Source organism: Haliotis cracherodii, unplaced genomic scaffold, assembly GCF_022045235.1.
Source record: "Haliotis cracherodii isolate W230 unplaced genomic scaffold, xgHalCrac1.p SCAF_8, whole genome shotgun sequence".
Classification (NCBI taxonomy): Eukaryota; Metazoa; Mollusca; class Gastropoda; order Lepetellida; family Haliotidae; genus Haliotis; species Haliotis cracherodii.
In genome coordinates, this window is record NW_027266341.1 from 41,365,451 (window position 1) to 41,393,135 (window position 27,685).

General features: G+C 39.4%; 1 protein-coding gene across 1 annotated transcript in view; it reads left to right on the forward strand.

The window, feature by feature from the left end:
* The window catches only part of LOC139449468 (von Willebrand factor A domain-containing protein 3B-like), a 521,695-nt gene that overhangs the window by 229,805 nt on the left and 264,205 nt on the right, over window positions 1-27,685 (forward strand). The window contains exons 20-21 of the mRNA XM_071230886.1: window positions 2,855-2,905; window positions 8,998-9,286. Coding sequence (XP_071086987.1) covers window positions 2,855-2,905; window positions 8,998-9,286 — 340 coding nt within the window. The remainder of the gene's footprint in view (window positions 1-2,854; window positions 2,906-8,997; window positions 9,287-27,685) is intronic.

The following is a 27,685-nucleotide window of genomic DNA, read 5'->3' on the forward strand; positions in this document are numbered from 1 at the left end:
CTGGCTTTCTTCGCTCTTCAGCCTAGCCAATCAGTGTCTACGACTCTTGGCCGATGACGCCCGATCCTGTCGGAATGCTAGTCGTAGATCGTTCGGTTTCCGATCACTTGCGGAGACAAAGCAACTGCTAAAATCGTTACACCTTCATGGGCGCTACTTCAAAGAACTATGTCCCATCCGGTAAGGATTGTTTTCAAACCTTCAGGTGGAAGGGTAAACCTACCTGTCCAGAAGACACCCCTTGTTCCTTTGACCAGAAACATCGGCGATTCATAGGAAGCAAATCCCAGGGAAAGGAGATCAGCCCAAATCTTGGACCCCACTAAAGTCATTACCAGCAAGCAAGTCAATGCTTTGAACTGGGTTTCTTGACACCAACTTTCACCAAACCTGAAACCAGATGTGACACCAGATCAACGAAATGGAGAGATTCACCAGTAACTCTTGCAATATCCTCTAATAAAACTCTATCCTGCCAAACACTTTGCCTAAGCATTACCCATTGCACTTGAAACCATTTCAAATTTGTTGCAACCTTCTCAAAGTTGTGTGGTTTACTCTGGATTTTGGTGTGTAAATTGAAATATTTAGATGGGTGGGTTAGTTTAAGTGCATTTTGGGTGGTTGATGTAGTACCTATCTATGTAATCCTTGTTGTAGTAACTTATGCTCACGCGGGCATTAGTATCAAGGGAGACGTGACAATGTAACACTACTTGCATGCTCGGCTAGCCGGCAGCTATGATTGAGAGAGCCGAGATGTAAGGAGCATGTTCATTGGTTGTGTCCATTTTCCCGGTCACATGATCTGCGCCAAGCTCCTTCCCACCGGGTGACACCTTCTTTACACTCTCGTTAACATCGCTGCCACCAGTGTGGGCGCGGCCTTTACAAGAATCTTGGAATTTGCCCTCTAACCCCAAATGTAGTCTCGTTCATACTTTTGATTATGTGTTTGGGAATGCCATCATAGTTCATATTGAAAAGGTTTACGACTGACCATGTTTTCCAGATGAATTTACTTTGTTGTTTGTATAATCAGATTGGTTCAAGATTGCTAACTAACGGAAAATCAACCAACTTCTCTCTTACATTCTTACTTTATCAATTACATGATAGATGTAATGAAATAAAAATTTAAAGTGACAAACAAAGAAAGTAAATAAGCAGGGATAAGTGTATTGGGCGTAACGACAGTCATCACTTGTTTGTAAACATAACGGTCAATCGGCTGCGAGTTCAACTCCAAGCATGGTTGTGGTCATCTATCACTTGGGGGAGTTTTGACTGGTGGCAGCGGTAGTATTGAGAGCTCCACGAACGGGATATCACTGTGAGGATCTGCGTGTGGGCTATATAAGACTACCTTTGGACAGGCCATACTAAATTAAACAATCACCAGAAAATAGCTAAACTACACACAACAGGAACATGCCCACACTGCACCCAACAAGAAACCCCAAAACACACACTCATCCACTACACACACTACCAAATACACAGAGCAACACTACAAACCACTCTAAACCTAAATACCAGTCTGACTCTAGAGTCAATCCTTAACCCACTAAATAACACACCAAACTTATATATCTATTTAAAACAGGACTAATTAACCACATCTGAACTCCAAATACACATGTCAAATAAAAACTACATAATCCAACAACCATCCACCACACACAGCTCCCTTAGTTCACTTCCCACCTTGGCATCCATTCCAAATCTCAAAAACTCAAAATTATAATATAAGCAACCCCTAAACCTCCCTCCTGGGTTGCACTTCCCCCTTTCTTCCACTTTCGCAAACTACACTAAATGGTCTGACGGGCCTGTGTGCGACATTCGCTTGCAGTCGGAAAGCACAAATAAAATCTCCAACCTAAGTAAGTAAGTAAGGGAATTATCAGTGCCTTTCACCAGCATCTGGTAAAGTATGCAGTCGACTCTCAGGTCTTGAATCAAGACCTGTTCACTTTTCGTTAGTTATTACTGTTATTGTTTGGGTTAATGTTACTAGGTTAATGTTAGCTATGGGTGGGGGAGAATAAGCATATGAATAAAACAGGTTTATTCTGGGATATTTTATAATGGGAGTTAAAGGGGTGGTTGTACTATATACAATACAAGAGTAAGTTGTATGTGAGGGGGAAAAATAGGTAGGATTTTTCTGTGTAATGAAGCTTATGAAGGGTTGCACCCTTTTGTTGTTGTTAAAGTATACTTTATATCAAACATCACTCTTTGTGTTTTATCTATAAATTAGAGTTGATAACCCAGTCAAGAGCCTCATAGAACATATAGACAAAAGAATACTGCGCATGGAGAAGAGAACACAACACAAAGCAACAAAGTAAAATATCAAACCTTTTGCCACCAATTTATAAGGTTCTACTGTCACAGGGCACCTTTTATAGATGTTAAGATTTTGGCGCCTATTACAGTTGAAAAGGAGGAACTTATCTGTCATTTCTTGTCTCAGCAAAGGAAATTTGAGCATGTTTAAGGGAATTATGTTTGAAATTCCAATTCTCTTAATTTGAACTCTTTCCTACCATTCATTTTCTTCTTTTTCTCTCTCTCTGAATTTCTCTTTTACTTTTTAAATTTCTAATTCTTTCAATTTTCTCTCCCTCTCCACTTGTTTTGGTTTGAGAACTGACGTCACACTCAGAATTTATGTCATGCATGGTTTAAAACTGTCAATGTACTGTCCCTTTAATAAGTTTTGTGATTTTATGTTACTAGGTTTGCTGCTGTGGTTGTAGAAAATAAGCTGTGCATATGCCCATGTTTTACCTTGTCTTCCAAAAACATGTCTTAATAATCATAATCATTAGATGTTTATTTTCAGGAGACTGAATCAGATTGTCTGGAATGCTTTGCCTGAGAGTACCAAAGAAAAGTAAGTTTGGAGGTATCTGGTATGCGTCAAAGACATGTTATGTGAAAACTGAATACTTTTCTAATTTACACTGCTACATTTCTCCAGAAACAGGTCTCATGGTACACATAAGGAATATACAGACATGTTGTGATATCACAAGTACAGGGAGCTCTTCCACCTGCACTATATATTGAATGGCGATTAATATGCAGGACATATAAATGATACTCACTTCTGATATTAACCTATACTCCCGTTTCTTCTTGTGACAGCAGGTAAGAGTTGTTGGTCTACATATTTATTTTTTGTTATTTACAAAGTAGAAACGGTTGAATATTCATTTTCAGCAATTTGCAAGGTTTTTTTATGCTCATATGCCTTTGGAATCACATGTAACCATTACACAAATGGTGTATTATAGTTATTGGTCCAGTTGCCCTGTCTTTATGGGAAGTGAATCACACATAAACCCTTAAACTTAAAATTATGATCAGATTCTGAGAGTAGTCTATGTTGAATGAGGTCACTTCACAAACAAGGCTATCTCTCAGCATGTCTTCCAAACTACAGCCATATTCACAATGTTCTCATCTCCCCGAAGCAAGAGAGTTAACTGACTTTAAAAGTCCAGTTTCCACCCTTGCCGAACTAGGCTGGAATTACTAGGCTCGATCGTAGCGCCACCAGTGGCTATTACCAGTTTTGTCCCTTCTAAGCCTCTCCTATGGACCAATCAGATTCCACCTCTCATATTACTTGCGTCTGGCTCACACAAAATGGTGGCTCCCAGTCAGGACGATCTGATCAATGATCAAGATTTATATTGTGATAAAACGGGTCTTACATCGCGAAATGCATCAAATCACGTGAGCGCCTTGATTAAAAACCTGAAAAGGTTTGGAAAATATCTGCTGACAACGAATTGGCGGTGCATATGCTTTGCAAATCCTGCAATCGACCGAAATCTGCACGACAGTTTACGAACCGGATTTCGATTTCGGTGCACAATTTTGAATGGACTATGCATAGACTCGTTAGTCCAGCCAAAATGTAACTCCATAATATCAGGCTAGTTCGGCAAGGGTTGAAACTGGACTTTTTTTAGTCAGATAATTAACTCTCTTGCCTTGGGAAGATGCAATGTTCCAGGATGTGTCTTAGTTCTGCAACAAATAGTGATATTGACTGACATGACTGGCGGAAACACCTGTTAAATTTGAAACATTGCACTGTCCTCGATGGTTTTGGATTGTAATGAGTTTCCTTTAGGTTCACTAGTCTAGTGAATGATTTGGTTGTGGGTTTAGCTGGAGAAATGAGATTTCCCATAAGTCTGTAAGTCTTGGCTTCAATGATATGAAATAGAATGTTCAGGTATTTCTCTGCATTTTATATGTCATTTGCCATGAAGTATACAGACAGTTGTTCAGCATAAGCGGTCCAAGACTTGAGGTTTTGGTTCAAAGTCGTCACAGAAATAACTACATCCTAAACTCCATGCGGTACAGATCCCAGGTTGGCTGCTGGCAGTCTCATCAAGGAATGATGTGTTAGACCCCAATGGACAAGCCAGTCTGGACAGCCAGAACAGCATTTATCGGTCCAAAAGTACTTACACTGTTGGAGAGGGTTGAGGACAACCACTAACCGTTGGACAAACAGATGAAAGAATATCCTCCACTCAGGACAGCCATGTAAGGCCAGGAAACTCATACCCTACAAAACATGAAACAATTTCACCATAAAATGGTAGTTAACACCGAGAGAAAAGTATGCCAACGTCAACATTTATTCCCTGAGTTGATTGAGGAACTTCACCATCTGATGCCAGGTCTCAAGCCAAATGTGGTAGATGCGGTTGTGTTTGAGATGTTAAAGTATGTAGGATGTTGTGTTCCCATCGTTGCCTCTGGGAAACAGTTAACTCTTCTTTGGTTCTCAACCAGGCTATCAAGTGGACAGACAAGCTAGGGTGTGGCTATCACTTGCTCCATCAAAACGCTGAGCGAACCAAACACACAATTGTACATAACCCGATCTACCTGTCTCCATGCGTACTGATGGGTTATTGAATGGGTTACTGGCCAACTGCAAATGGTTTATAGCTAAGAATAACACTACCTTCAAGCTGAAAGATGTCAAAACCCTCATACTTGCTTCTTTTGCAAGAATCACTCCTGAAGTTGTGGAAAAAGTCTGAAGATCATGTCTTTGACATTGAAAGTACCGCCAAGGTGATGAGTTGATACCGGCCTAATCATCCGTGTGTGCCATGTACCCTTTTCTGTGTACCCAAAAAGAAACCGTCCAATATGTACATGTTAATAAATATGAAAAAGTTCTGAACAATGAGTACCCGTTATTCCCATTGAGATTCCAGATGGAATCAGATGTAACAATTCATCCAGGATGCAGGAAAACCATTGCACCTTTGCTTTTTATCTAGATTAGAGCACCGAATAGTTTTGCTCTCATCCACCATGTGCATCTGTATTGATATATCGACAACTTTCGGTCAGACAATCAGGACAAGACCCATATCCATTAAAAAAGGATGCCGCAGACCAGGGTTCGATTCTCGAAATGGGTACAATGTGTTCTCTCATCTCAACTGCTTGGTTCACCTAACCAAGTAGGAGCTCAGCCAGTTAAAGGGTATCATATTTATTCGAGCTAGATTCCAGCTTCACAGAGGAGAAGATTGTCCACCAGAAGATTGTTATCTCAAAATGCTGCAGATGGTAACTGATTTGGCAGATTGGCCCTTCTACATTCTTCGAAGCTGGATTTCTTAACACTGGAATCTAATGTCCCTACAAGACATGACTTACAGGGGGAGACTTCTTCATCCCATCCAGGCATTGATGGACTTATCATGCGGTCATCAACTTTGGACATGCTAGAACTTTTTTCTCCAACATTATTGGCTTGTGATTGTATTCCCAGCAGCCAAACACCACCTGTACACAGATGCTGCCAGTGGGGAGGATAGTGGCTACAGCGAGGTCTCTACACTTTCAATGGATAACATAGGTGTGGGAAACATCATCAGGACTTGTTCACCACATGTCTCCACAACAAGCTCCCTGTTTATGTCAGCCTGGTGCTGGATCACTGAGCTCTTCATGTGGATTCATTGTCCATTGAATGGACAGGGCCGGATCTTCCAAATTACTGTATTTGGAAGGAAATAGGACTCAAATTGGATGGAAATCACTGATATTTTTTAAGGTTAATTTCTCTTTTAAAATTAACTAGACTGTTAAAGGGGCACTGATCTAACGCAATTCCCCGGGACTGGTTGTTTCCTTTGTTATTGTTTTTTCCCAGTGAGTACCCGGATGTATAGCAGAAATCTAGACTAGTTCGCGACCTCTGCTGCGCCATTCGTAAGCGCATTAGTCACTTGTATGGGTAGTAATAAGGGCGTATGTTCACATTGATCAACAAACTGAAATACAGTTTTCGAGGTAATAAGGAAATGTAGGTATCTTTGTGGGTAGCATCGGTAATGGTGACGAAGTTTTGATAAGTCACTTGCTTGGTAATTTTGCGATTTTCGTTTACACTATTTTGACTTGCAACACAAAGTAAATATTTCACCTGAGCATTGCTTTTTGATAGTGTGTATATTTTTTACTGTCAAAATGTGTAACATTTTCAAATTTATTAAACGACTAAATATTCAGTTATTTAACAAATTGACTGAAAAACATTTCCATCTGTATTATTATGATAAGGAATTCCAAACATTTTGTTGTTTAATGTCATCACCAAGAGACTGAAAATGTTACGTTGAAAAGTACATTTCTATGTTGTTTGGCTTCTAATCCTATAAACTAATCTGTTGTGATGTTTGTAGGCCCTTTTGATCGTCTTAATCAATCTGGACAGATTTTTTAGTCAAAATGACTGAAATATTTACACATTTTATAAATTGCCTGAGAGAATTACATTTTACGAATTGGCGGTAATATATACACGCTTACAAGGCAAAAGGCCTGTGAAAACAACATCTATCGCGCATTGAAGAATTTCCCAACCAAGACGTAGAGAAACAAGGACGAATCGGTTCAATGCTACAGCAAATGAAGGAAAACAAAATGCAAATATCATAATTACAACCTACCAAATTTATGTGTATAAATTTTAGGCAGCTTCCTTGTTCGAGGAATGTATCCGTGAATATCCACACAAAGGAACAATATCCCACTCGTCTGCAGCTGTACAAAGAAACTTATTCGATGTCGCGTGTCTCTGTAACAATCACATATTTTAAAAGATATATATCGTTTCGGGATATTATAACCCGTGTTCGTTTCTCAACTGATCACTTGGATTGTTTCACATACGTGTCAAGTCTCAAGGGTCGGCTGAGAAAGCCCACGTGTCAACTATTTTCATAACGTCCACGGTTCCTAAAAAATCCATTGAGTGATTGATAACAATGATCAATCAATCAACGTATTATCAGTTAACTCTTTGTACAAAGTATGTTTTTTTTTACATCGGCACTTCACGCAAGGATATGAGTGTATTCCCTTTGTTTTAGTAAACCTAGACATGTAAACACTCACTTTTGACATATCCACTGTGCAAGATAACAGTGATTAATCAATCAACGTATTTTCTGTTAATCCTTTGATGATTAGGAACGATCCGTTGATTTACAAAAAAAAAGTAAATCAACTGATCATTGACCTCTTGCTGGTCTGCCACGTGCATATTACATAACACACATTTCACCTTACTTCAAACCTGGATTTAGATTGAATAATTACCCCAGACACAATAAATGCCAAATGGGAACCTTTGTCAGGTAATCTAAGTGGTGCTACCACTAATTATACCTGTAATAAATTCATTTACTGAGCATCAAGTGAATGACGACAAATACACAAGTGTAGGGTTATACCAGAAAACCTGGATGACAACAAGGGAGTAGTAATCGTATAATCGACGCAATCCGAAAATGCTTTCACTGCATGGATACTTTTTGGTTAACTATAACCATCTGGGGTATTTCCAAATGACGACATCCGATGAGCTCCGCTGTTCTTTTTGTCTGTTAGTTTAGGCTGAAGAAATTAATTAACATGTGCCCTTTGTCGAAATCTTTATAGAGCACAGTAAACCAATCAGTGTTTATGCAAAAATGCGTAAAACAAATATTGCCTGCAGCCTCCAAGTTTATTTAGCTGTCCTTGCAGATGGGTAGCCCAGTCTCTGGTCACGCTCAGTTGCATTGCGTATCATCCGGGTACTCACGGGGAAAAAACAATAACAAAGGCAACAACCAGTCCGGGGAATTGCGTTAGATCAGTGCCCCTTTAACTATGCCAGCCTGTGTTTATGCAAGAGGCTTAAGGAGGGAGACACTATTAGTATCACAACCAGTTCAGGATAGTTGATAGTGAAGAGAACTTCTGTTGAAAATCTGAAATGTTTTACAGTGTGATGACAGTCAAAATGCAGGATTTCTGACAAAGATATTCTTTAAATTATTAAAAATGATAATTATTGTTTGAAATTTAAAGACAATATTTTGATTTTATTCTCAAGAAGCATGGCTTCAGGGTGTTTGTTTTCTTTTCATGATGACTGATGGTTGATATCAAATGGTGACTAGTCAAATTGTTTCACAGATAATCACAACTACTGGGGAAACCAAAGTGCTACACATGGAATATATTTTTATTGTCAATATATTGCATTAATGTATTAACTAGTATATTGAGATGTCAGAAAATTTAGTTGGTGGTAGAATAATGCCTGCAGATTTTAATTCTTTTGATCTTTGTGCTTAAAATAATAGAAGTAACCTCCTATTGACAGTAACAGAGGCATTTTGACAAGTTTTACACTCCTTGTTGTTCTCTTGTTATGAATGGTACAAATAAACGCCCCAGGAAATGTATAGCCATGTAACATTATTAGTTGAAGCATTAGTTTAGTGAATATTTTATTGATTTATTCACATATATTTAAAGATATCATACTTCTATAAAATTAGAGGAATAATTGATACTATTCTTAAAATCAAGATTATTTTTTCTTAATTTCCCTATCATCATGATAATGTTGAGAAAAAATGCATTAATTGATTTCAGATATGAGACCAACAAACCATTCTCATTCTTTGAGAATCGTGAAGGCTTGATAACTGATTTGGCAGAAACTGACTGGCAAATGAAAGAAGAAGATGTCAAACTGCTGGTGCAGGAGATAGAAAAGGGGCAGAAATTCCTGCAGCAAGCCAGAGATTTGAAGGCAGCTGCAGAACAGACCAGCAGTTGTCACCAGTCAGTGACCACTGGACAGCACATGCAGCTGCCTCAGGACACAGACAGTGCCGGCATCCTAGCTCAGATTACTGCTCCTTCCAATGTAGATAGTGAGGTCAGTTGTACATAGATGACTTACAGAAGTCACTTATGTCATTATATGTCTACTTAGTGAGACATTTTCACACATAGATAAAAGTTCCCAACAGGTTATCCTCCCATTAGTCAGACGTGTCAGTACTAGTTTCATGCCCAAAAGTCCTGAAGTTCCATATGGAATTTTTCTCTTACATAATATGATTGATACAAATAGCAGTTGCCGATGTGAGGCTATCTATGTGTCGATCATGTTAGGTGCACTTGTGATAAATGCTTGCATATTTTATATTTTGATTTTTGTGAGTGAAACTGAGTCAATTTTTTTATAAGGATATGTTAAACGTACATTTTAACGTGCTTACAATCACTGATGAAGTTAGAACTAAAGTAACCAGTATGTGCTTTTCCACCAGTTCATCCATGTGTTGCCTTTCAGTGGTATTCCTTTAACACTTCACTCCCATATATGACTATTCCTATTATGACTACTGAAAAGTAAAACAGTAAAATGAGCCCACCTATAGAATAATGGACTACTCCTGTCATCAACTTTACTTTGGTCATATATATGCGTGAACAATGTCTAATGAGAGATGTTATCTTTTATATATTATTTGTTCTTATATTCTATATTTTCCCAATAGTCACAGAGAATACCTTTCTGAGAAACCTGTTCGGCTATTCACAATAGCAATAAACATGTCAGTGTAAAATGCAACAAAAGCTCTTTTTGCAGTATTAATGAAAGCACAAAAAGTTAACTTGCCTCTATTTTGAATGTTATCAGCATTTGACACAATAGCAGTCACGATATTAACGTATGGTGCTGAAATTTGGAGATTTGAAAATACAAACCTTATTAAAAGAGTACATTTAAATTTCTTAAAATTGCAGCTGGTCATTACTCAACACTAAATTTAATGAACCACTGCATAGTGTAATGTAGAAATGCATTATCATATTGTGGCATAAATCTGAAACAAATAAAGAAATTAACAAACATTTCATTCCATTTTATCAGTCTTAGTGGACCCCATATTGCTGATAAACTGGACTTGTTTTGTGAAAATGATTGTGCACTTACTTAATTGTTTAATAATTTGTTGACATGTTGTGCACAGTGGCTAGCTTCAAAGGTAGAGGAAATATTTCAAGATGTGTTTAAACCATAACTTGCTGATTAAATAGGGCACTATGCACTGTGTGACATTATTGCATAATGTGAGCTATTCTAAATTTTTCTCTTTTTCAAATGCAGAGTTTGTGTTCTCCACGAGAAGTGCACAACCTTTCCTTCACTTTGCTGAATTCATGAATAAATGAATAAATCAAATGAATATGACAAGGAATCTGTGTTGTACGTTCCCCATTTTGACTACACCAACTCGGTATCCAATTTCATCTGGAGACATAAATAGGGGTGGTAGGTAGTAATATAGCAGTCACAGAACCATCACGTATGTGTGTATATAGGGGTGGTAGGTAGTAATTAGCAGTCACAGAACCATCAAGCATGTGTATATATAGGGGTGGTAGGTAGTAATTAGCTGTCACAGAACCATCATGTATGTGTATATATAGGGGTGGTAGGTAGTAATATAGCAGTCACAGAACCATCAAGCATGTGTATATATAGGGGTGGTAGGTAGTAATTAGCAGTCACAGAACCATCAAGCATGTGTATATATAGGGGTGGTAGGTAGTAATTAGCAGTCACAGAACCTCAAGCATGTGTATATATAGGGGTGGTAGGTAGTAATTAGCTGTCACAGAACCATCATGTATGTGTATATATAGGGGTGGTAGGTAGTAATTAGCAGTCACAGAACCATCAAGCATGTGTATATATAGGGGTGGTAGGTAGTAATTAGCTGTCACAGAACCATCAAGTATGTGTATATATAGGGGTGGTAGGTAGTAATTAGCAGTCACAGAACCATCAAGTATGTGTATATATAGGGGTGGTAGGCCGTAATTAGCAGTCACAGAACCATCAAGTATGTGTATTGAAACAGTAGTCATAATGGGAAGACACTTTTGTTAACTTTAATTATATTATTTAAATAAAAAACAAAACAAATTCAGACACTGTAGAATTTTCACATTTTGCTTTCTTTGTTAAACATTTAACATTTATATTTACTTGTCAGCCCCTGCAGTATTCTAGAACATGATGTGTGCATATTATTAGTCTTATTTCATGATAGACAGTCACCCTCTTTCAATGACTTGCTCTGTTTGCCCAGAACTTTTGATACAAAACATAGGTATTGTAAGATGTTGACTTGGTAGAATGGTGTGACATAAACAGAAGCTTGAAAATAATGTAAACAAGGCTGATTAAACCGATGATTCACCTGAAGTTTCACCAAGAATTAAACTAGGAGCAAAAGTGATTATTAAACTTGACCTCTTACAGCCGATGCACAATCCATATTCCCTCTTTGCCTTGTTATATTCGTTATAGAAGACAGGTACACTTAAACAACTATAAATAATACAGCAATCAATAAATCATAGGATCTTGTTTCATATGTTGCCGTTTCCAATCCTGTTATTTTGTTAGTTTTTGTTAGTTTTGACAAGATGAAAATCATGAAAAGCAAATATTAATGTGGCAGCATGTGTTCTGCTGAATTAGGCTCACTTTGACAAATCCATTGTGACCTTATGTCAACGCTTTTAACACTTTGTCAGTTAATATACGACATTATTTTTGTACATTATGTACCTGAATGTGAATAGGCATAGGAATAGTTTCAGCTCTCCTGGCAGCAAGTCAAGTGAGCTTGTGTCATGGCCTGTTTGTCTGGCATCTGGCACACATCATCAGTAAACATCTTCTCCTCAGAAATCTTCTGGACCAATGAAGTTGAAACTTTGCATGCTTGTTCCCACCAGTGATGACACCGAAATGTTTTCAAGAGGTAGCCATATTCAGAAACCTATTTTTGACCATTGCTGTTCAAAATTTAATGAAATTTGTTTATTTGTTAGTGGTTCCTGGTTAGTGGATTAGACTCACCATATGTGTTCCATTTTGGAGGGTATATTCAATTTTAACCTTGATTTGAGCTTTGGACTTCATCCCTAAAAGCTGAAAGTTATTATGAACATCACTCTGTCATTTTCTTTGTAAATTGGTTCATGTGTAGTTAGCTGTGGGATTCAACGTATATGTTCCATTTGAGATATTTTTGTTATTTTGACCTTGATTTGACCTTTGCACTTTCCTAAATTCTCATCATCTCCTCAGAAACCACTTGACCAAAAAAGATGAAACTTCGCATTATTGGTATATGTGTAACAAAGAGTGGGGCTGAATATATGGGTTCCATTTTTGGGGATATTATTAATTTTGTCCTTCATTTGACCTTTGCACTTCAATTCAACCATACTAAAAGCTGAAACTTATGGCCATTACTCAGACATTCTTTTTCAAAAGGTAATGAAACTGGGTATATGTATAGTTAGTTTTGGGTCTCAACATAAGTTCTGTTCTCAATATTTTGACCTTATTTCGAGCTTTGCATTACGACCATGCTCTTAAAGTATCCCATAATGCATTTCCTGGTAAAGTAAACATTAATTCCTCAGAAAATAAGACCAATGAAAATAAGACCTAACAGGGGCTGTCCAAAAGGTTAGAATCCTGTTTTCAATATGGCCGCCACAGTAACCATGTAAACAAATCTGTTTATGGCCAATACTCTTTCTCTTTTTTCAAATGTTATGGATTTGTGTGAAGCTAGTAGTTGGGCTGAAGATATATACTGACCACACTGAAAGCTGAAACTTCTTATGGCCATTAATGCTATTAAATGCTCTCAAACTTCATTTTTGACTCGAAGCATCTTCTCCTCTGAAATTGCAAGACTGAGAAAGCTGAACTCTGGCATGTATGTTAAAAAATATTATAAAAACAATATTATCATTAGGATTATAGTGTTTTTGTGTGAAACCACTAGAGAAATTGATTGAATTAGAAGAAAAAATAAATTCCTTAGAAGGTATTTCAGAGTTTAAACTTGTGTACAGTAAATTTAACTGTTCTACATCATGTATATTAAGTCTTTGAAAGGCATTTAGAAGTGATACACATAAGAAAGAGAATTTGTGGATGTCAACTTCTTTCTTATGAGGAACACAACATTTCGGAGTATATACTTACTCCTTCATCATGCGAATAAATGAATTAATTCATTCACATGATGAAGGAGTAAGTATTTACTCCGAAACATTGTGTTCCTCATAATAAAGAAGTTGACATCCATAAATTCTCTTTCTTATCATGTAAATTGTGACTGTCTTATACAACAGGACATGCATTCTTGCAGATTTAGACATTTTAGTAAAATTTAGTTACTTGTTTCATTTTGGTTTCTACAGTCAAGTCCCGTTAATCCGACATCGTTGGTTGCATATGATTATGTCGAAAAAACGAGTATGTCGGATAAATGAAATTAAGTAGTGTCAACGTTCGTCATGCATCCTCTAAAGCTTAGCACAAAACAACTGTTACAGACTGTATGACTTATTCAAAATACTTTATAAAGGATAGTCTGGAATGGAAGTTGCCAGTCTGAAACTGGTACCCCAAAGCTTAAGAAAGCTGCTTTCTTAGTGGCTAACGTTGGCTTCCTGTTAGTCATTTCATTGGTCGGTCATAGTTCGTGAAAGGTTGATGTGACCTGTAATGGGATGTCCTTGGCGATAGAGAGAACTTGTATCTGATTTTAATGAGATTAAGGTAATCTAAGCATGTGATTAATCCTATTTTCTGTATTTTAAGCATTAATGGTTTATTGTTAATCAAGTTTATCACTGCAGCCATTGTAATATGCAGCTACCAATGGTAGGATCCTTTTCTCTGGTCCTCAAAATTCGGCTTATCTGCGGACATAAGCGGTACCAGCCGATTTGTCTCGCATCAAAACATGGGCTGTGTACCCGCAGGCAGATGACCATGGAGTACGCTGATCACTGTGTCAGATTAATGAGGCTGATTAATGATTGATTTTGGTATTTCGTTGCAAATTAGGTGTGTCGGAGTCAGAGTGCAAGACTGTCAGATTAACGGGTCTAAATAGCACTGATTTAATTGGTTTTTGTGGTATAAAGGCGATTGTCGGATTAACGAGTGTCGGATTAACAAGACTTGACTGTACTTAGGTCCTCTGTATCTAAGCTGAAAATATTTGAATACCAGTGCTGACAGCAACTTTTTTAAAATATTCTTTTAGGTCTTTTTTGACATTTTAAACTCTTTACTACATACCCATGTGAGCTAAAGTGCTGTGGCTCTAATATTGCCATTGTTTCACCTTTTGACTGCTTGTTATTTACATATGCTAGTTTCTTTGTGTTGTGCATGTTTGCTGCTTGATTAAAGTGAGAGGAATTGCAGCTTTGTAAATGAGGGTTAGCACTTGTCGAAAATCAAAATGAAAACAAGCAATTATTCATAATTTTAAATCTGCATTTTAGTATTTTACCAAAAAATGCTGTACCAGTAAACTCATGTTTTGCTTCATGGTTTGGTCTGCAGCAGTGAAATTGTTGGGTTTCAGAATTGATAAATTTACTAATATTCTTTTTTTATCACATTTTAACTGTGTTGCCGTATTAGCATGTTATTCCACCTGAACTTCAATAAAAAGCTTCTTTTTGAATTAATGGTTTGTTTTAATTGTTTTAGTTATTTATTTTATAGTTCAGTGAATTATAATGTTTGAGTTCAGTTGATGTCTATCTGATTATGATCTCTGAAATTGATATGGTAACTGAAAAGTAATATTTGAATTTATAGTCAAAAGGAAGAAGATATATTTCCTCTTACAATGATTTACAAGTTCTCATCAGCTTAGATAGATTTCCCTGATAATGTGTGCTAATTCTTTTTTGGCTACCATGATTTGCTGTATTTAGGCCCATGAGTAATTATGCTCATCGGCCTAAAAACGGATATAATACCGTATGTAGACCCATGGACTTAAAGTTCTGATATTTATGATGGAGTGATCTTCCTTAAATTAATAACTTACTCCTTTCGAAAGCTAATATGTGGTGATTCACTACACATGGGAAATCCCAATGTCCATTCAACAGTAAGTCTGGTTCAAAGTTAGAATTCATGTTATATCATTTTTTAACTTATCCTATCTCACACTATGCATTTCATCCTTCTTCTTCCAATCCTTGTGTGGAAGCGTCCTAAAACAAAGTTTCCAGCTTCTAAGCCCTCAATCTCATTAAATCAGATCTAAGTTCTTGCTACCACTAAACAAAGATCTGAGGACATCCCATTACGGGTCACGTCAGAACGACCTTTCGCGAACTTTGACCGATCACTGAAATGAATAAGAAGAAGTCGATATCAGCCAATGAGAAAGCAGCTTTCTCGAGCTTTACGGCACACGGCAAACTGGCGACTTCCATTTCAGACTACGCTTGAAAGATATGTTGACACAGTTCTCGAATTAAATTATGAAAACTGAACAAAAGAACAATCCGGAATGTCTAATATATGGTTACGATTGTATGGCAGTGCTTCCCACGAACTGTGCAACGCCTCCTCCGTTCAAATATTTTTCTCACGGAAGCGAGAGACAGACGATAATTTTGACGGAATCAGTCGAATACGCCGTTTTAACGTTTTCGAGGTTGCAATGTTTAGAAAACACATTTTGACTGTCACCTTCATGATCTGGTAAGCGACGCTTTGATTGGTCGGATGAAAGGTCGTTCTGACGTGACCCGTAATGGGATGTCCTCAGATCTTTGATTAGCGATAGCGAGAATAAGATCTGATTTTAATGAGATTGCTAAGCCCTTTTCGCCCGAACACCCCACACATCACCGTGGTGACCATCCCAACAATCGGGTCATGCACCATGATCCTGTTCTCTGTGACTTAAGTGGTCTTATCACCTGACACCCCATGCCACATCATTCTCTTTCTCTTCACCTCCATGTGGAGACGTGTCATTGTCTAGAGAAAATGTCTTGCATTACCTTTTCTTATTTTTGACTGGAGTTCAAGTATACTTCTAGCAAACTTTATGGGGAAGGACCAGATAAAATGTCCAGCCTGCAAGAAGTTTTGTCTTATTTTTTCACTTTTGGATCTGCATTAGTTAGGCTGTGACTGTCGTGGTGTCCATTGCTCGGATTGTTCCTGCCTATCTGACGAGGCTTGTACTAGTTACCTACATAAATGTCAGAAGCGGAACATTGACCAGAGATCCAAATCATTGGACACCGAACATGGACCATCCTCTACTAAGAAGCCCAAATGGGTTAAGGAACGAAGGCCAGCATCCGTTCAACTGTAAAATCTGTTGCCAAGCAACCACCATCTTCTACTATCATGTCCTTATTGGTCGAGGAGGATGCTATCTCAAACAGTTTTCTTCATGATGAGATTCCTGCCAACTCCTCACTATCGACTAATTCAAGCGTTCAACTTTTACAGACAACTCTCAGTCAACTACGTTGGACAAGCGCATGGTTTTAGCAGTTATTGCTACAGACCCTTCTACAGTATTACATCTGACTACTGCTCCAAATTGAATCTGCGCTAGTTTCACTCTGTCCGAAATTTCTACCTTCTGGATCAGTTCGATAAATCTGAAGATGTTTGGATGCTTGTGCTAGAGGGACTTGCCGATTCTGGTGTGGAAACCTTCTAGGTTGTTGTTTGTGTCGCATGGTGATACTACAGTCGAGGTGGGAACCGGGCATCGTCATTCACCCATGTCGTAACGATGTAGTCATTCATGGCATCAGATGGGAGCTCGTCAGGGCACTGGTTCATGGCATTTGGTATATTCTTACACAAATCCCACAACTAGTTTAAAGGTATTGTTTGAATAAGATTTGTGATATACCGGGAACAGATTAAAGAAAGGAGGAGTTTTTTTAAGACAATGTTGTTGTTGTCCACTACTGCTCATTGTCTCAACATATTGATAATCCCTCATAGCAGGGGAGTGGACAAGTCCATTCATTAATTAGGTGTGACCAGCATGCCCCAATTAATTAGTGAGCTAATTTTAACTGCTTTTTGGGAGGTCTGCATTTTGGAGGTCTACGTTATGGGAGGGAACTGTCTGCATAGGTTCTTATACCGTTGTCAAGCATGACTGAATGAGGAACATTGTACAGAATATATAGACAGTAGAGGATTAACAGTATAAACATTTGTTTACATGAGTAACTTATGACAACAGAAGGATAAAACTGTCACAACATGATGGACAGAGAACACATAGGTGGAAGCCAATGTGACATGAAGCCAATTAAACAGGATAAGTTTGCATAGGTGTGGGGATTATTGGTTAATGAGTTCATAGTAGGCAGATGGGATGAAATAGCCTTGATCTTGATGGTTTGTGGATTGAAGGTGGTGGAAAGAAGATGGATGAAATGCATAAGTTCATAGGATAAGTACTGTAAATCTTCAAATTAACTGTGATCAAGTACTGTGATCATGAAATTAAATGCGAGAGGTCTTTATTCGCATTAATGAAACTTTGCATCTATATCTCCAAAATGACTATCAACAATAACATATGGCCTCACTGCACACTTTGGATAGCAGAAATACCAACTTGAATATAAACACAAACATGTTTTATTGAGCATCAGTTTCAACAAGTATATAACACTGTCATTCAAAGAATAGGAATTACACAATAGGCATCCAGTGAGTTGTCACTGCTGGGGTCAAGAGTTCCACCCACTCATGTGAAACTATAGGCATCATTGGCCTCTCCAGCAGTCCAGACAGACGGCACCCACGCAACACTTTGTCCAAGGCCGACACGACCCAAAGCACACCTATAGGCTTTATCACGCTCCTCACTTATACAACCTTTGTTCTTGTTGTCTGCCTTCAAGTTTGTTGACACCTTGTCTGCATACCAATCAGTGTGAACTGTTGTTGGTTCAGTTATTTCATTGCCTTTGAACTTCCTTAATACCAGTCAACAGAATAAACATATAAACTGTGTGTTGTTTTTAGGAAAACACTGTCAATTGTTTTTACAGAAGTGTTCTACTCAGTGCGAATAAGTGGTGCTATTTTTTGTTTGATTCCACTGGGGATTGGGTTGGGGAGTTGCACTGATATTGAGTTGCCTTTTTGGCTTGGGGTCAGCAATCATATTAATTTGGAGACGCATTAATTTCAAGATTTACAGTATATAAATATACAATTTACTGTAAAAAAGAAACAACTTAGCAGATTTTTTCATCAAAGGGTGTTCACTATTTAGGAAAGAAAGTGTGAGATTCCAAAACTGAACCCTAGGTTTAATTTCAGATAACTAATTTAAGATGAAAAAGTGTTTTTTTCTGTAATTGGGCCCAGGGCTTAAATACTGGAAGTTCTGGTATGACTCTTTTAACCATACCTAATATTGTTTTGTAAAATGTCTCAGCTACATCCCAGTTAGACACTGATTTTCAGTATCAGGCTATTATTTTGATAAGGATAATTATTATCCCGGTAGTTTCTCCAGATTCCCAATGGTTAATTCTGAATCGATCTCCAATTGACAAAGGCAACAACGTCTTTGTTTGTAAACAATGAAAGTATAGTACCTGTCTAACTGTTCATATTTGCATCTCTATCCATATGTAGCCGGGTGGTACATGGTGCCCTCAGTCCTCATGCATTCTGCATGAACTCTTTATTGAGGGAGGACTCTTCTTTCCAGCTACCTCCCAACCTCCCATCACCTGATACCCATGAATAAATGTAACCGGGGGTGTTGATGAATAACACAGGTCGTTATTTGTCGTGAGGATTTATTATCAGATAATACAGACGCCCCTGTAGGTGAAACTGGGTCGGGAACTGTGTCACCAACGCAATTGAGAGGACTTATGGTGCCTGCATCTATTTGGACGGTCTCAGCTGGAAATACTACACAGAGTAGAAATTTGTTATTCGCATGGCAAGGTGTAGTGGCTGGTGTGCTGGTTAAATGCTGGGTGTTAGTATTTGAAACAAGGCCAATCAGGCGCAAGCTGTACTAAACAAAGGACCGACCCAAGCTACCTACTCTACCCCACAACCAGTAGAAGTTAAAAGAAAAGAAAACTCCACGCAGAGAACAAGTCGTTAAACAGAGCTGTTAAATTCAGCAGCCAAACAGGTTTATTTAATTTAATTCAACATAATAAAAGGTTAAAACACCATTTCATTAAAAAACATTATATGTATACAAATATATAAAATACATACAATATGCATATATACAACACTGCCACACACTTCCCTCCACTACGAAATGATGTCCTCATCATTTAATTCTACCAGTCACGATATCCAGGATTGCATCAGATACTCGATGCGACTGATCAGAAAAACTTACGGTATCAAGGAGGGTGTTGAGATAATTGGCTCTCGTTAGCCAGTCCGGCTGTGCAATGGCTGACAGAACATAGTCTCCACTTGTCATCCACTGTGGTTGTGTCCACTGTCGATTAGACCGTCGAGGTTGGGGGACAGGTGGCGTAGATGACCTCACACCAGAATGAGAGTTAGGATCTTCAGGATGAGTGAGTGATTCACCAGAGGGTAGTTCCTCCTGAGCATCCCCTGTGTCCTCTTGATCTCCCTCAGTGACTGCAGTCATCTCATCATTTTGATTCTCTTCTACTGCTGCTGCTTCAGGTGGCCTATCAGCTGTAGAAACAGCTGACTCTGAAGATTCTGAGGATTCATGGGAGAGATATGCGATATAATCATCCTCACTTTCTATTTCACCATCAGATCCTGGTCTGTCTGCATCAGCCTCGTCAACTGGGATGGTCACATTCGGTGCTAAAGTCCTCTGTCGTGGTCTTGCTGTTGGCGTTGGAGTTGCTGGATGTACTTTCCTTGGCCGCGGTATGGGTGGCTCTTGGTTCTCAGGCTGTGGGATGGATCCAATTGGAAGTAACAAGTTCCTGTGTAATGTCCGCTTCCGTCCTTCTCCACACTCCTTACCAACTGTATACACTGGAATGGATGGATTCGGCTGGGCAAGCACAATGTACACATCCGTTTCCCATCTGTTGGCCAACTTGTGTCTACCATCAAAAGCAACTACCTTGACAAGTACTCGGTCGCCTAATGCTAGAACAGCAGCTCTAGCCTTCTGGTCATAGTACTTCTTCTGCTTACACCGTGACTTCGTAGCTGCACTGGAAGCAATGTTGTAAGCTTGAGAGAGTCTTTACCGAAGTTCCTTGGTGTACTTATTGATGGACTTGGACTTGCTTGGCTCCATGTCTAACCCAAATGCTACATCAACAGGCAACCGAGGGTGCCGTCCATACATCAGAAAGAAGGGAGACAACTCTGTAGACTCATGTCGGGTACAATTATAAGCATGGACCAGTGGTCCAACATGGGCTTTCCAATTCCTTTTGCTGTCAGGATCAAGTGTGCCGAGCATGTTGCATAAAGTACGGTTGAAGCGCTCACACATTCCATTTCCCATCGGATGGTAAGGCGTGGTCTGTGACTTGTCTATCTTGAGCAACTGACATAGTTCCTGCATGAGCTTCCCTGTGAAATTAGCTCCCTGGTCTGAGTGTATGCGTTTCGGTATTCCGTAGTGAACAATAAAGTTGTTGAAAAAGACCTCTGCTGTTGTTCTTGCAGTCATGTTCTTTGTTGGATAAGCCTGAGCATATCGGGTAAAATGATCTGTCACCACGAGAATATGTTGTTGGCCTCCTTTCGACGGTTCCAGGGTCAGGAAATCCATGCATACAAGCTCCAAGGGTTGCGATGTTACAATGCTAACCAATGGTGATCTTCCAGCAGATGGAGTCTTTCTTCGTAGACAAGATACACAGTTCTGAACATGTGCTTCAACATCTCGAGTCATACCAGGCCAGTAAAATCTTTCACGTATCAGCGATGTAGTCCTTTCCCTTCCTGGATGTCCAATATTGTCATGGAGTGATCGTAATCCTGCGATGCGGCACTGAATTGGAAGAACCAACTGGTCCTGCTCTTCTCCATCTTTCATAGTAATTCGATAAAGAACTCCTCTCTTCAATCTTAGCTGTTGGTATATCTTGACAAGGGCTGTGAGATTGGCATCATCTGTAAATGGTATTCTGTCGCGCCTTGTCTTGTCCCTTAAGTGTCCAATGACAGTAGCCAGGGCTTGGTCCTTACCCTGAGCTCTCCTCCATTCTCTAACATTGGCTTCACACTTATCATCAGTGATCATCAGATTGTCATCATCATCCACATCATCATCGACTGAGACACAAAGACTCTCAATGTAGTTAGGTGTAGTGAGCGCATTGCAGATGGTTTTTACAGAGTCCACATTGACCTGGTCCAGTTCTGAGGGATTTGATGGAGTCGGAAGTCGTGAGAGTGTATCTGCATCAGTATTAGCTTTCCCAGGCCGGTACTTGATGGAGAAGTTGTAATTAGATAGAGATGCAAGCCACCTATGACCAGTGGCATCAAGTCTTGCTGATGTAAGGACGTAAGTTAATGGGTTGTTATCCGTCACAACAACAAGGTCATTGCCATACAGGTAGTCATGGAATTTCTCTGATACTGCCCACTTCAAACACAGGAACTCAAGCTTGTGCGCAGAGTAATTCCTTTCAGATGGCTGCAATCCTCTGCTGGCATAGGCTATGACTCGCTGCTGATCGTTCTGGTGTTGATAAAAGAACTGCTCCCAGACCTTGGGTGCTTGCATCTGTGTGCAATTCAAATGGCTGGTGGAAGTCGGCATATCCTAGGACTGGCGGCATGGTAAGACGATCTTTGATTTCCTGGAAGGCCTGTTCTTGTGCAGCTCTCCACTCCCACTCGGTCTGCTGATGTTGCCGTCTCTTGGACTTCTTTGTTGCAGTCTTAGGCATCAGAATAGATAAAGGCCTTGCAATCTTAGAGAAATTTTGCACGAACTTCCGGTAATATCCAGCGAAGCCGAGAAACTTCCTGATATCTTCTGGATTGGTAGGTGTTGGCCAATTTCGTATTTTTTCCACTTTATCTGGGTCTGCCTCGATTCCATCAGCGCTGATAATGTAGCCCACATACTTGACCTTTCGTTTGAAGAACTTACACTTTTTGGGTGCAAGTCTTAATCCACAGTCACGGAGGCGCTTTAGAACTCTTTCAAGACGCTCCAGGTGTTCTTCATATGTACGAGAAAATATGATCAGATCCTTCAAGTATATGAGACAGATTTGGAGATGTAATCCATCCAAGCACTGCTCCATAAGACGCTGGTAGGTTGCCGGGGCGTTGGAGAGTCCAAAGGGCATTCTGTTATACTCATAGAATCCCAAAGGTCCTACTGTGAAGGCTGTCCGTTCTTTGTGGCACTCCTCAATTTCCACCTGATGGTACCCACTCTTCATGTCCAGGACTGTAAAGTATTCATTCCCCTTAGACAATCCAGCATCTCCTCAATTCTCGGCAGAGCATATGAATCCTTGATTGTGTGATTATTCAACTGTCTGAAGTCGATGCACATCCTCAGCTTTCCATCTTTCTTGCGAGCTAATACCACATTAGATGCCCAAGGGCTATGCGACTTTCAGATGACTCCTGCAGATAACAGTTGATGCAAGTGAGTCCGGACTTCATCATACATAGCTGGCGGTATTCGTCGATGTCTTTGCTTGAATGGTGGTTCATCATCTAGTTCTATATGGTGGCGAACAAGAGAAGTACATCCTAGATCCTCATCATCTTTGGAGAAGATGTCCTGAAACCTTGTAATTAATTCAAGTCCCAAACCAACTTCATCAGTAGAGAGTCCTTCCTGTTCCATCTCAATATTCTTCAATATGGAGGCAGAGTCTACAGATGTACCACAACGTGGGTCCTGAAGAGTTACAGGTTGCAGCTCACACAATAGGGCATGGGGAGGAACAACTATAGTACGTGTGGTCACGTTGAAGAGATGAACTTCCACAATATCCGGACGACCATCGTAAGAAATGACAGTTGGGGCAATGTCTATGTCTTTGCTGATGCTTGACTTTGGAGTAGGTTGCATTAAAGCACAAAGTCTGGGTGATCTAACTCCTTTGGCAACTTGTCCTTTAATTGATGCTGTGCTGTTAGACGGTATCAATATATTCTTGTCCCCCACACTCTTAACCAGACCTAACCTCCAGTCATTGCGTAGTAATTCCCGTTCCTGTAGGGTCATGGTCCTGTAGGTAAGGTACTAAGGCGTTTGTAAGGCTGCCTTTTGCAAGTACTTGACTCCATATGGGGGTGTGCTTACAGTTTTCCATCAGACAATTCAGTATGTTTGTTCCTAACAGTACTGGTACATGTGCATTATATCTGGTGTCGGGTACTATTAGGAAAAGGCATGGTACTGGTTCTGCATTATCTATTCCACCTCCAACAGACTTAATCCCAACTTCAATGAAGCCTTTGTAAGGTAGGTTGTCTCCTCCAGCACATTCAATATCCAACATGTCACAAAGTGGCTCCAAGGAAATGTGTTTTAAGTGTTTATCATAAAATGATTCTGATATCACAGAGACAGCAGCTCCGGTATCCAGTAAGGCACGGGTCTGAACATTATCAACTGTGATGTATGCTTCATTTGCATGTCCAACAAGTCCATCTGGCAGCGTGCCCCTGGGGTTCTTCGATGAGCCTAATGGTGACCCCTTCCCATAGGCCCTTGCCAGTTTAAAGGTCGACGAAGGTGATCTAGTCTGACTCTACATCCCGATGCTATGTGGCCAGGGTACCCACATCTATAGCATATCGGTTCTTGGTAGTCCTCCTGATCCCAATATGGTGGTGTGGAATAGGCTCCAGTAGACTTAGTCCTTCCTTGGCCGACGCGGGTATCCTTGGCATAGCTTGGGTAATCTCTGGGTGAACTTCTATCCTCATACCTTGTTTGAAACCTTTTGTCTCCATAGCTACCAGAATGGTAAGCAGCACTCGTGGACTCATCACGTTGTTCATTTCCTGCATAAGTGTTTCTGGTATGGACGTTGTTACCTGATGGAGCTGGGTGAGGTGGGTACTCCCGGGCATGGCCCTTCCCTCTTCTGTTGCTCCCAAAAGACATATCTTGCCTTGCTTGGAATGTCTGGTGTTGATATAACTGGGCTGTGTCCTGTCGTTTCCTGATGTCAGTCACTTCCACTCGTAATTGATCTATGGGGGATGTCAGGGTCTCAAGGTCATTCTTTGAAACTGGTTCTACTGGGATAGCCATTTTAGCTGAAACATTGCACTTCTTTGTTTCCGACTTGGATAGTCCCCGCTTCATGTCGTACTCTAATTCCCGCAAGGAGATTCGTAGCTCATCAAAACTAGCTAGTGAGTCAAACTTGTGTCCAGATATAGCCTTCATTGTGCGTTTCAGACCACTCCAGAACATGTTTCTCAGCATCTGATCCTGTTCCTTCATGGGAATTGTATGGTGCTCAGTGATCTGTGATAGGAGGTGTTCCAGGCGGCAGCCCCAACTAGCAACATCTTCATCCTCCGACTGGGTTGCACTATAGAACTGTGCCATGAGGGTTTCCCTGCGCCTAACTGTACCATAAATACTTTGGAGCTTCGAAAGTAAATCCTTAGTAGAAGCTGTAGATCCAAGTCTCATCGCAACTCTAGCAGCCTCCCCCTTGAGAGATCTGCGGACAGCCTGATCTATAACATCTGAGGTATAGCACTTGGACTGAAATAAACAATCAACTTCATAGGTCCAGAGGTCGAAAGGAGCATCCTTTCCTGTGTCATCTCCACTAAATAGAGGTAACTTTGGGAATTGGTGATAAGCCACAGCTTGGGCTTTGCCTTCCACTCCTGCAGGTGGCACCGACTGTCCATGTAGACTTGGCTCTTCCTTTATCAAGGGCCCCGCTTGCTCGATGGGAAGGATGTAGAATGAGAACAATCAGACAGATATGAAGAAAGTCACACAACAGTGACACAAGTTGTGTACAGTTACATTGTGATGCCTTATAATTGTAATGACTTCTACATGAAGACACCTTTAAAACATGTTGGAGAAAGATTTGTGTTATATGATTATTGTGTGAATTCATTGATGAACTGAAATCTTTCATTGTAAAGGTTAAGGGCATTTCTTTACATTATAATGTAATACAAGTCTAACTTCTAAAATACAATACCTTTATAGAATGTATAACATGCAGATTAATAAACAAAATGATTTTGTTGAGCCGTAATAACATTGTTCTCCCTCTGTTCATATTCACTTCTTGTGTAAAGTTCTGTTCTGTTGTTCATCAAATTCTCAAATTGTATGTTCCTCCATCACAGGGCTATTTTTAAATGAATGTTAACCACTCTAATATATCACTATCCACGCCAAGTAGTTATGCAGATTACATAAGTGCCCAATCCATGGGAATGAACAACATGAGTTGCTTAATGTTGGGGCATTGGCAGTTCCTTTACTTATGCACAGCATATATATATATAGTAATAATTAAATAAGTGGAGTAAGATTGAACACAGTTTTAATAGGCTAGCTCTTTCAACTCGTACCACATACGAGTCTCATCAGGCCATAACTGAATAACGGACATGAAGTAGTAACATATAGTTACGTGACGTCATTACATTTAGGAAACTATGACGTCACAATATCAAGGTGACAATGGACAAATAACTTACGCCTTTACATTTAACTTAGGCGTGTATTTATGAATGAAATGTTGCTCTTTTTGAAACAATGTAGGTTCATGATCAAAATTTAGCTTATATAGCGGGAAAACTAAAAAGTTGCCGTTTCCACATGCTTCTAAATGTTCACTGAGTGGAATCGTGGGGTTGTGTGGCTGCTTTATTTGTGAACGGTGAAGATTCATTCTTCTTTTTAATTTAAGTCCTGTCTTTCTGATATACTTTTCATTGCATCCACTACAAACAATCAAGTAAATAACATTTCTTGTATCACAAGTCATATTTTGCTTTATAATAAATTTAGTGTCCTTGGTAATTTGGACTTAACAGCCTTCAATTATATTGCTGCAAGTTAGGCAACATTTGTCACTGCACTTAGATACCTGTGGAGTGATGACAACAGAATCAAATTTAGAACTTGTCAAAATCTTTCTAAGATTTTTGGGTTGTCTTTGGCTGTTGATAATTTTGTATTTGCTTAATATCTTCTCCATTTTAATACTTTGATTCAAAATAGGCAGGTATCGTTGAACCATGGATAATGTTTTTTCATGATTAGGGTTGAAGGTAGATACTAGAGTTAAATTATTCCCAATATTGTTTTCTTCAGACTTTTCTCTCAGTTTTAGTTGCTTAGCGCCTTGTGTATGCTATTATTATTATTATTATTATTGTTGATTATGGCCTTATGAGACTCATACGTGGTACAAGTTGAAAGCGCTAGTCTACTAAAACTGTGTTCAATCTTACTCCACTTATTTAATTATTACTATATTGTGCCTGAGAGTTAGAACTTTACTGTGCTTTTATATATATACATATAGATATATACATATATATATATATATATATAAAAACACTGCCAGTATTGTGAAAATAGTACATCATAATTACACAATCACAATTTATCCCACGGTTGGAAGGTCACTGGCGCAGTTGCCTGAAACAGTGCTCATTTTTTAGATATACATGAGGAAACAGGCCCTACTATTCTGATCAAAGATGATCACATCATCCAAGCTCATTCTGACGAGAACTTGTGTATGGGTTGCTTCTAATAAACCCTTTGTGCAACTAGGACCTACTCTCATTTTGTCGGGTAGGTAGTGTTTTATGTCCTCGCACAGGACACCATCCTAAGGAGTGGTCGCGTTGCATAGAACAAGGGTGAACATGTTCGGACACAACTTGTAACATCCCTTGGATGTCAGAGAGAACACCCAGTCCAGGAGTGATGTTCTTCAAACTGCCTCCCACATACATCAAACCAACCAGTCGAACTAACAATACTCCTTGAGCAGAGGATAGTGGGTGGAGGGTTCATGTGACTTAGATGTTGTAAACAAGAAGTCTCTAGTAACACAAATATCATCTGTCCGCCGGATTTGCAAGTCTGTGAAACCCAAGCTACTAACAAACTCAAATATCTTTCAATTATGTACAAGATAAGGCAACACGTTCCAGCCAGATCACTGGTATCAGTGATGGTTACTTCATCATCTGTGCTGACGGGCTGCATTCAGTTGTTGATCGAACCAGTACAAGTGGTCCAAACAGGTGCAGACCCTGGACATCCCAAACTGAGATGTCTCTCAAATAGTGTGATGCAAACACTGTGAAAGATTCACGATCCTGTCATGGTGACTGATTTACGACACCCATTGTCTGAAGAACATTTGATTGCAAAGGCTCATTACCCTGGAGCCATGACATCTATATGCCTTGAAACACATAATTGCT